This window comes from Etheostoma cragini, chromosome 14, assembly GCF_013103735.1.
Source record: "Etheostoma cragini isolate CJK2018 chromosome 14, CSU_Ecrag_1.0, whole genome shotgun sequence".
NCBI classification, from domain to species: domain Eukaryota; kingdom Metazoa; phylum Chordata; class Actinopteri; order Perciformes; family Percidae; genus Etheostoma; species Etheostoma cragini.
In genome coordinates this window covers 5,822,127-5,833,961 of record NC_048420.1, presented here as the reverse complement: position 1 = coordinate 5,833,961, position 11,835 = coordinate 5,822,127, and the positions used below count along the sequence as shown (strand labels likewise).

The 11,835-nt window shown below is 41.5% G+C and overlaps 1 protein-coding gene across 3 annotated transcripts in view; it reads left to right on the top strand.

Moving 5' to 3' along the window:
* col22a1 (collagen, type XXII, alpha 1) overlaps positions 1-11,835 on the top strand; it is a 100,102-nt gene that overhangs the window by 21,662 nt on the left and 66,605 nt on the right. Inside the window, exons 7-21 of one of the 3 annotated variants that reach the window (XM_034891401.1) lie at positions 565-840; positions 1,002-1,082; positions 1,804-1,920; positions 2,034-2,078; positions 2,192-2,254; positions 2,478-2,516; positions 4,229-4,282; positions 4,391-4,444; positions 4,548-4,601; positions 6,274-6,327; positions 8,309-8,353; positions 10,587-10,640; positions 10,759-10,812; positions 11,301-11,336; positions 11,711-11,740. In XM_034891401.1, coding sequence (XP_034747292.1) covers positions 565-840; positions 1,002-1,082; positions 1,804-1,920; positions 2,034-2,078; positions 2,192-2,254; positions 2,478-2,516; positions 4,229-4,282; positions 4,391-4,444; positions 4,548-4,601; positions 6,274-6,327; positions 8,309-8,353; positions 10,587-10,640; positions 10,759-10,812; positions 11,301-11,336; positions 11,711-11,740 — 1,056 coding nt within the window. The remainder of the gene's footprint in view (positions 1-564; positions 841-1,001; positions 1,083-1,803; positions 1,921-2,033; positions 2,079-2,191; positions 2,255-2,477; positions 2,517-4,228; positions 4,283-4,390; positions 4,445-4,547; positions 4,602-6,273; positions 6,328-8,308; positions 8,354-10,586; positions 10,641-10,758; positions 10,813-11,300; positions 11,337-11,710; positions 11,741-11,835) is intronic. The other 2 variants (XM_034891402.1, XM_034891403.1) reach the window with 2 other exon arrangements.

Sequence of the window (11,835 nt, the reverse complement as noted above, 5' to 3'; positions counted from 1 at the left end):
AACAGATACAGATACAGATACAGATAATGCTGTACTCGCTCATCCCTAGAATTTAGGCAACGTTGTGTACAACTGATCCCAAATCAGCAGCTAGGGACAACTTGAACTTGACCTGTTTTCAATAGCCAAGAGTCTGAGACAATTCCAAGTCCAACAAGGCACAGGACGAAGACAAGTGAAAGACTTCAAAAAGGTGTACTCGAGTCCGGACTCAAGTACTACAGCCCTGCCACAGTGTATTAAAATAACTTTTATATACTTTAACTAATCATTGATGAATTAATGTGTGCATTTTATATATTTTTAATTTATTTTACTATTATTTGTTACATTACATTGAGAAGCATGTGAATTTCCAACCTTGTTATCAATAAAGTCTTATTGTATGCTATAATAATACATATAATCATCATAATGTATTTGTTTGACGAAGTAAAAGTAGCTCAAAAATGTACTTCAGTACAGTACTTGAGTAACTGAACTTAGTCACATTCCACCACTGAACTTGACTGCCTGTTTTTTCCCGCTCCTATTGTTAATGTTGTCCCCCCTCCGACTTGCCAGGTGTCCATCCGCTTGGACGGTGAGAACAAGGGGGTGGAGTACAATGCCGTTGGCCTGACAAAAGACGCCGTCCGAGCTGTGTTCAAGAACCCGGAAGTTGACAACCTGTTTGATCGCAATTGGCACAAGATTGCCCTCAGCGTGGAGGCCAAGTCTGTGTCTCTGTACCTGGACTGCAAACACATTCAGACTCTGCCCATTGGAGACAGGGAGGACATCGATATCCAGGGGAAGACAGTGATTGGGAAGAGGCTTTACGACAGTGTTCCCATCGATGTGAGTCTTTGCCCCGCATATGTGGTAGTTTAACACAAAGCATTATGAGAGATTTTAAATTCCCCATTACCCTCTACTGTAGAGATGTTGTGATGAGTGAAAGCAAATGTTATTGTCTGGAGGTTGATATGTTCATTAATTTTCTGTCCGTGTCCGTGCAGTTTGACCTCCAGAGGATGATGATTTACTGCGATTCCAAGCACGCAGAGCTGGAAACCTGTTGTGACATACCCAATGGTCCTGTGAGTATTGGATGCAGGGTCACAAAGGCGATTTGTTTCTAACTGCAGGTTACTTCTACGCAGGAAGCTACCTTCTCTTTATCCCAAGCTAGTTTCTAATTTAAAAGCTTTTTTTAGCTTAATGACAAAGCTAGGTTGACATGAACTTTGTTACCTACTGTAGCTAACCAACAGGCTCATTTTGTTAAGCAACTGATTACTACTTTTTCCCTGAAGCCAGTCTTTATGTTAAGCCAAGCTAATTACTAAGATAAAGGCTAAGTTAAGCGTCCTTCTTGGGGCATAGACATGAGGCCGATGAGAGTATTGATCTTCTCATCTCACTCTTGGCAAGAATATCAGTTCATTTATATAATAACTGTTTTAACTCAAAAGTTTCACTATAACTAAAGATGGTGCATTACAAGCTGCGCCAATGCTTTGAAACGGTACACACTTCCTGTCTCCTTAATGGGAGGGGACTTGTTTGAAAGTGTGTGAACCTTGTGTGGATGGATCAAAAGTCATATTTGTATAAATTGTTAATATTTTCTTCTGCCGACATTAGATATTTACACAGCTTAAAGACATATTTAGCCTTGGCCGCTATGTTGAGTGACGTCGCCTGAAAGCCATTTATTGTCAAGCCAGAGTGGCTCAATGCTCATCAGATACTCCTTCACGCCCCCTTTGGCTTTGACCATTACGTATAATAAATAAATCATGAATCATATAATTTCAGTGCCCTAAGAAAGTGGTGACGGAGGCCCCCCCTGTGGAGATCCCCACCCCGACACCTACTGCTATGGAGCAGCAGAGAGTCCCTGAAGTGAACTGTTCCTGCCCTGCAGGAGATAAGGTAAAGCCACTGGGTTTTATCAGATTATGTCCCTATGTATTATTCCACAAATGAGTGGGACTCCTTATTCTTAAATTGCTTTCGAAAGACGTCTTTCTTTCCATTTCTCACAGGGAGATACTGGTCCGCCTGGTGTTGCAGGCCCTAGGGGTGAAAAGGTCATCTAACGTACTTAAGTTTAAGTTTGTGTGTGAAAAGACAACAGTTTCATTATGTTCCACAGCTTTGTTCTACTAGCTTTTTTATTGTGTGAACATGCGTTTTTTTTTAGGGTGACACTGGCCTTAAGGGCGCCATCGGATCGCCTGGAATCAGAGGAGAAAAAGGAGAAACTGTATGAAAACCTTAACGTGTGCACAGTAAAAAGAGCAGGTTTCATTTAATGGAGAGAAAAATAGCTAAATAATTATGTTTCAACACATCATGTTCAGTGCTGAGTTTCGGTGGATATCATACATAATTCATGTATTTCAGATTGCATTGGCTTGCCGCTATTATCTCTGCTTTTATTTTCCTGCCTCGATAATAATTGATCCTTGTCGATGAATTATTTGCAGGGCAATGTAAATTCTGTCAAAGGTGACAGAGGGGAGAAGGTAAGCACGCCTGTTCTTCCTGATGCTGCATGAGCATCATGTTCACCTTTTGTCTCTGTGCATATTTATTTGCATGAGCATTTTTTACCTAACTCTCATTTTACGTGTTTCTTTTACATTCTATTTTAGCATGTATTTTAGTAGAAACTTACGTTTCTGTCAGGGAGTGGCTAGGAAAATGCTAAAGACAGCTGTTATATTCAGAATTAGAGGGACAGGTTACCACAGAGGATGTGTAGCAGAGAGGGCAGGCCCATGCAGACGCCCACCCAGTCTGTCCAAATCACAGCCTCTGTGCTGCCTGGCAGTGCCAGCTGGGACGCTCACAGTGTAATTTATTCCTTGAAGCAAAATCCTCAGCGTGGATGATTCAAGCTGTCCATAGAGGGACGGTTAAAAATGGCCACAAGTGGTCTGGAAGACAAGGTCCTCTCACGTGTGTTATTTTACCTTGGTTTTGATAGTTTGGAGAATGCATGTGTCATTCGTCTGGATAAAACAAGTATACATACAATGTTAAAAAAAAAACAGTAGGGAGATTTTTCATTTTATTTGAATGTCATTAACAGTCAGACAGACAGCAGGACTCATTTCACTATGAGTGAATTTTCATCTTGTAGTTCTTTCTGCTGGAAACCATGCTGGCTCGATAAAAACTTCATTACATCTGAAAACAACTTTAATGCAGGGCATCCCTGTTGCTTTTTCTATTTCCAACTTGTTGCATGAGCATCTGTCTTCACTTTCTCCGAGCAAAGGGTGCAATTTGTCGTTGTAAACTTTTCTAAAGCCGATGCAAAAAAAAAAACATGACGTAAACCCACCCCAAGCTGTGGTAAAAAATGGCTCGGTTATTGAGGCGTGTGTGTGTGTTTGTGTCTGTGTGTGTGTGTGTGAGGACTGAATTCATCAGGCTTTTATTGCTTCTAATTGCAACTTTAGGCGATGGGGACAGGCAATTCTGTGTTGATATAGACAACATCTTCTTAGTTATAGATTTGCAGCCGAGCGGGGGCTTCCCTCCCAATCTCTGCTATGAAAGAAATGACGTGCGTTAAAATGATACAAGTTCCTACAGTAATTAAAGGTCCACCTTCTGTGACTTGTAAAGTGGTTTGTGAAGTCTTGCGGTCGGCAAGGCCTCATGGTACCATGTAATTTACCATTGCCATTACTTTTCACTCAGTCCAGCTTTCGATTTCTTAAGGGGATTGCTTGGCACAGCGTGTGACATCAGTGTACAAACCAAAAGTGCAACACTGTGAAGAAAGACAAGTGGGAAAACCATTGTTCCTTGAGACATTGGTTGGATGTGCGACCAGACCATAGTGGGTCTTGGTGAAGCAGATGACTGCTGTTAGCATTTTCTGGCTCGCAAGCATTTACTCAAAAGTTTCTATGTGTGTTTGTGTATTTTGACTTTTGTAACTCTTTGTTTGTGTATGTTGACTTATGTAACTCTTTGCGTTCTGTGGAATATTAACGCCCGTCTTTTGTCCAAATGTCTGTATGACTGTTCGGTTAATCCGGTCTATTCATTCCCCACTTGACATTTTCTCTACATTAATCCTCCAACCCTCACTAAACCATGTTCTTTGACACTACCAGGTTGATAATGTGACAGCACGCCATCGTCGCCTGCATTACCGGCCATCTTGCATGCATATGTATTACAGAAAAGTCAAAGTAAATAACTTGCCTTCTGTCTACAGGGGGATTCAGGCAGTATAGGGTTGACAGGTGCTCCTGGACCAAAAGGAGAGAAGGTGTGGCACTTCTGAACCTGGACATGTGGAGGGTTTCATTAATAAGTTGAATCTTATAGTGAAAATTCAGATCCTGGTGTTTATGATGTGTTTCCGATCTTCTGACAGGGACTTGGTGGTGTGCCAGGTATTGATGGCTTATCTGGAGACAAAGGAGACAAAGTAAGACTAATGAAAAAAAAACGTTTTTTGGCAAACTCAGTCAGAGTTTTGCAGCATTTATGCAAATGTCTATGTTTTCATCTGTATCTTTTATTGTATATAGGGTGAAGCGGGGCGGGCTGGTAATCCAGGACTGCCAGGTCTAGCTGGACAAAAGGTTTGTGCGCGTGTCCTTCCCGTATTTTGTTTTATACCTTTTACGAGCCCGCGCACATGCATTTGGCTTATAATAATGTGGATGCGGGGGGCCGGCAAGTTGGGGACAAATATATCTTTTTCTGGAGTGTTACCACTCAGCCTGTTATCCATTTCCTGTGAAAAATGTGACAGTTTGGTTGACTTTCCCTTGGATTAAACATCAGCTGGTGAAAGAGACAGGCAGGGGTGGAAGGCAGGGAGCACTGGCTCAGGTTGGACCAATGACTGTGACTGTAACAAAGTTGGTTAAAACCAACAAAGCGTAAAAGCTTAGCTCCTATGGCACCATTGTAATGCTACCTAGCATCATCAGCCAGACTCAGAACCACTTACTGGAGCTTGGGAGGGAGCATGCCATTAGCATTCCATTGACTGCCATTCATTTGGACGACACTTTGACAGCAAATAAATGTTAAAAAATGTTTAAAAAAAACCTTTACATGTCCATTGTTCACATCTTAAGAAACACAACAATGTATAAGGCTCAATTACCTTGTATCTCACGTTACAACTCCGTAGAAGAAATCTTTGTAAAAATAGGCTAACTTACATATTCCTACCTCTCTGTCTCTGCTGATTGGGAATGATTGAGATTTCTCTTGCACAGCTACCAGAAGACTTACAACTTTCAGACAGGTTTGCTCACGTCACATCTACGTCCTGAAGCTCAGTTGGAGGCTGCGTAGTAACACTCAGCTATCACCAGAAATATGCTAATAGACTTCACTGGTCTCCGTTGAAAACAACGGCGTAACATTGTTCATTTCTTATCCTGTCTGTGGTTAATACTGTGTTAGCTAGCGATTGCTTGCTCCCTTGTTAGCCATTACAACTGGAGCCTATTAGACAAAACCATGCCAGGCTGTCTTTTCTTGTGGTGTTTTTAGTTGTTTTTCTGCTCCAAAATGGTTTAAAATATAATAATGGCAATAGTAAATCTTTTAGATTAAGCAGTGAACATGGAAGAGAGCTGACCTACTTCATCTAACAGTATAACAGGCCCAGTTTACAGCAGCACAGGTGCTATCAATTTGATTAACTTCTATTAAAGTGTCCCTGTGAGCCGCGGCAGTGTGACAGTGAGCTATTGTTAATTTTGTTATTCACACCTGTGCGTTTTCTCTGTGACATTTCAAAATTGTCTTTCATGAAGTGGCCTATTGAAGCCCATTGAGCCAATTGTTTACCACGGCACATAAGTGTTCTGATTAGGACTGCGCTGTGTAAACAACTGAAAGTTATGGCTTCAAATATCAGTCGAGCCGATAGCTTTTCCCAATTCATCATTTAAATTGGGAAACCATTTTCTCATATCTCAATAAAACAAGAGCAGTGATAAAAAGAATGATAGCTTGCCAATGAATATCATAAGCCACATTTTGTTGTTCAAGTTGAAAAGAATAAAAGTGAGTTTAGAGGTCAAAGTTTAAGGTTCTCCCATGGGGGTGGGGGACTTTTACCACTGCCAACTGCTGTTTCTTTTTTGGGGTTCTTTAGTTGGTCAGTTTTCTTACATTGGTTCACCTCTGACTCAGCAGTCCCCCAGCTGGCCTGCAGTAAATTACTGAGTAACACAGGTCTCAGGTCAATATACTGCACTGATAAAATGTTGTTCAATCTATATCATATAGGGAATTCAAGGGGATGAAGGCACTCCTGGCACGCCCGGACCAAAAGGTGTTACTGTGAGTATAATCCGAGTGCATTTGCCCAGGTAATCAAGGGAATTTTGGTATTTGTGACAAATGTTGACAAAAAACTTTCAAATTGGTCCAGTGTTGAACAAGAATAATGTAACTGGCATCACAAATCGGAATCGGACAACGTCAAAGTACTGTATGTCCACTAAAAGTGCTGTTTTGTTTTGCCACTGACAGACTTGGGGTGTTGTTATAAGTGTATGAGTGAGTTTACATTTAACCTGCCATCCTTTCAGTTATAACATACTGAGGCCAGGTCACCACAGTAACTTTAGCTAGTAACAATAGCTTACCCCTGCTCTGTCTGCAGGTCTCCACCCTTGGAACAGCATTTTTCTTTAGGAAAATGTGCTTTGGTACAGGACTGTTTCTCACCTTTGGCTGGCAGGAGCCGGCGCCAGTCAAACTGGTCACTGTTAACAGTCAGTGATGGTCTACAAGGTGCAGTGTGTGTACAGGACTGTTAGGATCCATCGGTAGCTGTAGCACATAAACGTAAACCTGTTGGTATCCACAGGTAATGTCTATGAAAGTTGCGCAAAGTTTAGCTCAATATGTCTTAAGGCTCTGACACACCAACCATGCTATCTGCCGTAGGACAGTCAAGGCAAAGTTACTTGAGGCAGCCTGGTGTGTTCCGGGCCGTTGTCAGTCGGAAGAGCAGTCTGCATCCATTTTGGCCAATTTCACTTGTTGAATTGGCCGGTGGGCAGTTGGACTCTATGACCAATCTGATTGGTGGAGTGCTAGCCCTTGACTAGTGAATCAGTGCACGAGAAAACCGGAGCTGACAATGCCGGCATCTTTCTTTAACGAGCCATCGTATTTTCTTCCGTTTAGCAAATAATGACAACAATGATCCTTCTTGACTACTGTCAACACTCTCTGAAAACATTGTCTGACGACAGCTTGCTCTGTGTTTACAAGGTCTAGAGAGATCTTCCGTCATTTCCGGTTTTCAGTTTTTGGGCAACAATACAGATTAGCGCCACCTGCTGTTATTATGTCTTGCACACGTGCAGAAGTTGGCGTCGCATTGGTGTGTTCAGTCAATCAGTCGCACTGCCGTTTCTGCCTACGTTCGGCCATCGGGTTGGTGGGTCAGAGCCTTTAATAAAAATTCTGGAAAACAAATCTACGCTGTCTCTACTCCAAAACAACTAAATCTCTGGGACTCTTCTCTCTCTACTCAGGTTATATACTATAAAATCACATTGTTCCATGTCTTTCTCCAACATTTCAAAACGAGACTTCACTGCCACGCCCAGCTATGCCCTGGTGTACCAAGCTACATACTGTAACGCCCTCCAGCGCCCTACTATGACATGAACTACTACTACTACCATTTTGTAGTTACTGTTCCATTATCTTTATTGGGATTGTTATTGCCACTGTGCATCACAACCCCAACCAGCACCGTCAGAAACCGCCTACTAGGAGTCTGGGTCTGCCCAAGGTTTCTTCCTAAAAGGGAGTTTTTCCTCGCCACAGTCGCACTAGTTGACTGCACTAGTAGCTTGCTCTTGGGGGAACTACTAGAATTGTTGGGACGTTATAAATTATAAAGTGTGGTCTAGACCTTCTCTATCTGTAAATTGTGCCGGGATAACTCTTGTTATGATTGGATACTATAAATAAAATTGCATTGAATTGAATTCCCCATCTAACTATAAAGTAGTCACTCCAATCTTACAACCAATCTTAGCTAGTGGCAAAAACAAGCACTTTTAGTGCGCATTTTTCATAGGATTACATGAATACATCACATACTGTACATTATGTTAGTGGCTGCCGGTTACAGGGTGCAGCTCAATACTGGACCAACTTCACAGTTCACATTAGCCAATTAGGCACAAATGCATGGCAAAAGGGTTTAAAAAAATTTCCTTTTAAGATCTGATGTTGATAAACTGTAATATAAGATTTGGAAATTATAACATTAATGATGTTGCTGTGGTTTTTGTAGGGGGAATCAGGTATAAAAGGCGAGAAAGGATCTCCGGGAGCCACAGTAAGTAATACTGCACCAGTTCTTTGATATAAGAAATAGAATTTGACTTATGTGATGTAAACAGATCACATCTTCTGTAGCTGAGAGGGGTTCAGCATGTTGCTCAAGAGCACTTGGACAGAGTAGAAGTCGCTGAGGGAAAACAGGGTTTCACATTTACTTTTCCTGGCCATGTTTTCCTTTTTGAACCATTTGAACCGTGTATGTTTGAGTGAACCTGTGCAGAACAGGGTTCATACTGCAAGTCCTGAAAACTGGGTTAACTTAACTGAGAGAGGCCATTCTTCTCAGAGGAACTGAGAAGTGAGGGGCGTAATCGTGTAAACAGATGTGGCTTCCTTGAATCACTCTCCACACTTCCTGTCGGGGATCCTGTAGTGGAGTTTGGCTATGCAGCTCATTCAGTCCTTCTCAAGCTTTGTTGATGTCTAATGTTTCCTCCTACCTGCTAAAACCTTTCTTCTTTTGCCAACAAAGTGATGTTAGACTGCATTTCAGACTCAGACGGTTCAGCTAATAAATCAGTGAAAGGTTATCTGCCAGCATCACAATAGTTTCCATCTGAAGTCAATTTGTCAAGATGTTTTTGTGATCATGACTTCCCTGATACTATGAGTAACAGATAGATAGAATAGAATGATCTAAGAGCAACTGCTACTTACAATCACTTCTGTATCATGCTGAGACGTCAACTCAAATTTAAATTTACACGACTTGAACAACGGGTTTGCAGAAAGCAGTAAACACGGAATCAGAAGACTGATTACTTTGCCTTATGTCTTGGAGATCTGCAGCAGGTTCTAGGCATGCTGAAGGGCCATTCAAAAATGCTGATGTCAGGTTTAGGGCTGTCTGTCAGACAATCAGTCAGTAAGCAATTTCCTTTTGGTGAAAACTGGAAAAGTACTTGCCTCAGTAAAGTGATGAAGGGAATATGTGGTTTACAGTAGGCAGCTTGGTTTAAAGTCAGACAGAACCCAAGGTTCCAAATGTAAGCATGCTCACATGCTCAACTAAGATAGTGACCAATAATCTGACAGCATTGTTGCACATGCACATTGGTTTCCAGTATGCGTTATTATGGAACCCATGCAACTTTGAGGCAAGGCCCACCCTTCAATAGCATTTCTACTTAGCGTTCATTACTATGGGCCCGGATTCCATGCTTACACAGGGTAACATTACCCCATTTGTTCAGGTCCTGTCCCCTGGGACGTGGGATCCATAATAACGCTTCCAGCACAGATTGGACATGCTTATATTAGTATTTAGCTGAAAGCATCGCTCTCTGGGATCATATATATTATGCTTTTTGGCTTTTCCCCTATTCTTCATGGTGTATTATATCTTTTCTGTCCACGTTCTAGATTAACATAGTGAAAAAGCTCAAAGTCCCCCCCAAAGGGACTTACCATCTCCAACAGAAAACACTGTTCACCAACTGCTCCAAACAGCTCTGTTGGAGTCCAGCCTTTACTTCCTTGACGAACATGCGCCACTTTGTAACACGTGTTATAATGCTTGCCTAGCTGCTAGCATGGCACACCCTCATACTCTGCTTCTGATTGGCTAGTAGTCCTTATCTAGGTACTGTGCATGTTCAACTCCCAAAAAAGATGGAATGGCACTCTGTAGCTACAACAGTGAGCTCAACTGTAGCTCAACACACAGGGGGAAAAGAGGAGCTGCAGCAATGTGCAGTATGACAAAAATATGGTGTTTCTTGAAAATTAAAACCCCGAAAAGCTCTTTAGATATAACCTCTAAATATTATTATGAACCTGAAAATGAGCATAATATGAGCACTTTAAGGAGAATGGCTTATCTGTTTAGTAGCTTAGCCTTAGTCTTGTCAAAAACTTTTCTGTTTGGTTCAGAACTGAATGCGTCTGGTCCCTTTGATATTCGATAATGACATTTAAGTTTGTTGTCTTTACCTGTGCAGCCATCAATGGTAGCTACCACTGCACATGCTAGCTATGCAAATACTGTACTGTTGCAAACAAACTGAAACACGCATCACTTCCTGAGCCAAAAACTCTCCGGCTAAATTTGGTGTTTAGATTAGCAAATATAAATGCTTTTGTGACTGTTAATAGACATTTATTGACAACTTTTTTATTGTCAGTGGAGACAAAAGAATTTTTTTTTTACTCAAATATTTTATTGAATTCAACATTAAATGTAGAAACACCTTAAACATGCTTTCCTCAACACTTTTTTTCCATTTCAGGGCGTGGCAGGTTTGGATGGATTCCCTGGCAAACCCGGTGTTCCAGGGAAAGATGTAAGTCCTGATCCTCTGTTAAGGATCCCGCAGTTACAAACAGGCCACCTGCAGTAGGATGTGACAGACGGAATGAGTCACCTTTGTATCAATGAAGCTTTTGTCTAATATTGATTAGGGTTTGAGAGGACTGGTTGGTGCACCCGGGCCGGGCGGAATTAAAGGCATCAAGGTATGTCCACCCCCCCGTCTGGTGCTACATGCAAACACCTTGTTCACTTGAGAAAGAGGATATTGCCGTAAGCATAATGTTATTCAGCTGATATCATTTCAAAGAGGTATCATTATATCTTAGTTTCCAAGTTACTGTCTGCCCTCTCCAGACATTCCTCAGTCTCCTCTGTACCATCAAAGTCAGCCCACTCGTTTGTCTGAGAAAAGAAAATGCAGAGTTCATTTGTCTGTCTGTAATTACTGACTTTGATGAGTCTTCAAGTGGTGCACACATGCTTTTACCACACCCATAAGCACAATATATTCCCATGGTACTTTTACCCACAAGTTTCACTTTCCTTTGGGCCTACGATAAGTACACACGTGTCATTTTCTAAAGTATAGTTGTTGCCGTGTCATTAGCATGTTGCCCTAGGTGCTTCACCCTGAAAGTCTCTTGATTCTAATGAAGGGGTTTTCTCCTTTGTTGTGTGAACTACGTCACAGGGGGAGAGAGGCCTTCCCGGATTACCTGGGGATGTGGTGAGTACCAAAAATAAACCAAAAGGATAAAATATTACTGGCTAGTTTAGCAACGAAGACCATGAATTTTATTGATATCATCCCCCAGGGGCAGTTTGTGGTGCAGCAAAGGCATTCATGTAACACAATCAGACACACAGCACAACAAAAGACCACAAAAGGAAATCTACATTAAGATTAAGAAATACCACAGAACCTTAAAGTCCAACCAATCACGACACCATCACGAGAATTGTTGCCAGTTGTACTGTTGCCCATGGCCTCATTTCTTCACAATAATTAGTCCAAGCAATCACAATGAATCCGTCTAAGATTTGACTAACTGAAAAACAAGCATAATTTGACTATTTATTCCTCTTTTCTTTTAATTTCAGTTTCACAAAGAAGGCTTACAGGGCGAAAAGGTGAGTCATTGTTCCGTTACAGACAGTTTAATGTGTTCCTTGACGTGAGAGTTGAGGTTTTAAAGGCTACCTCATAGTGTTAATTATTATATAGT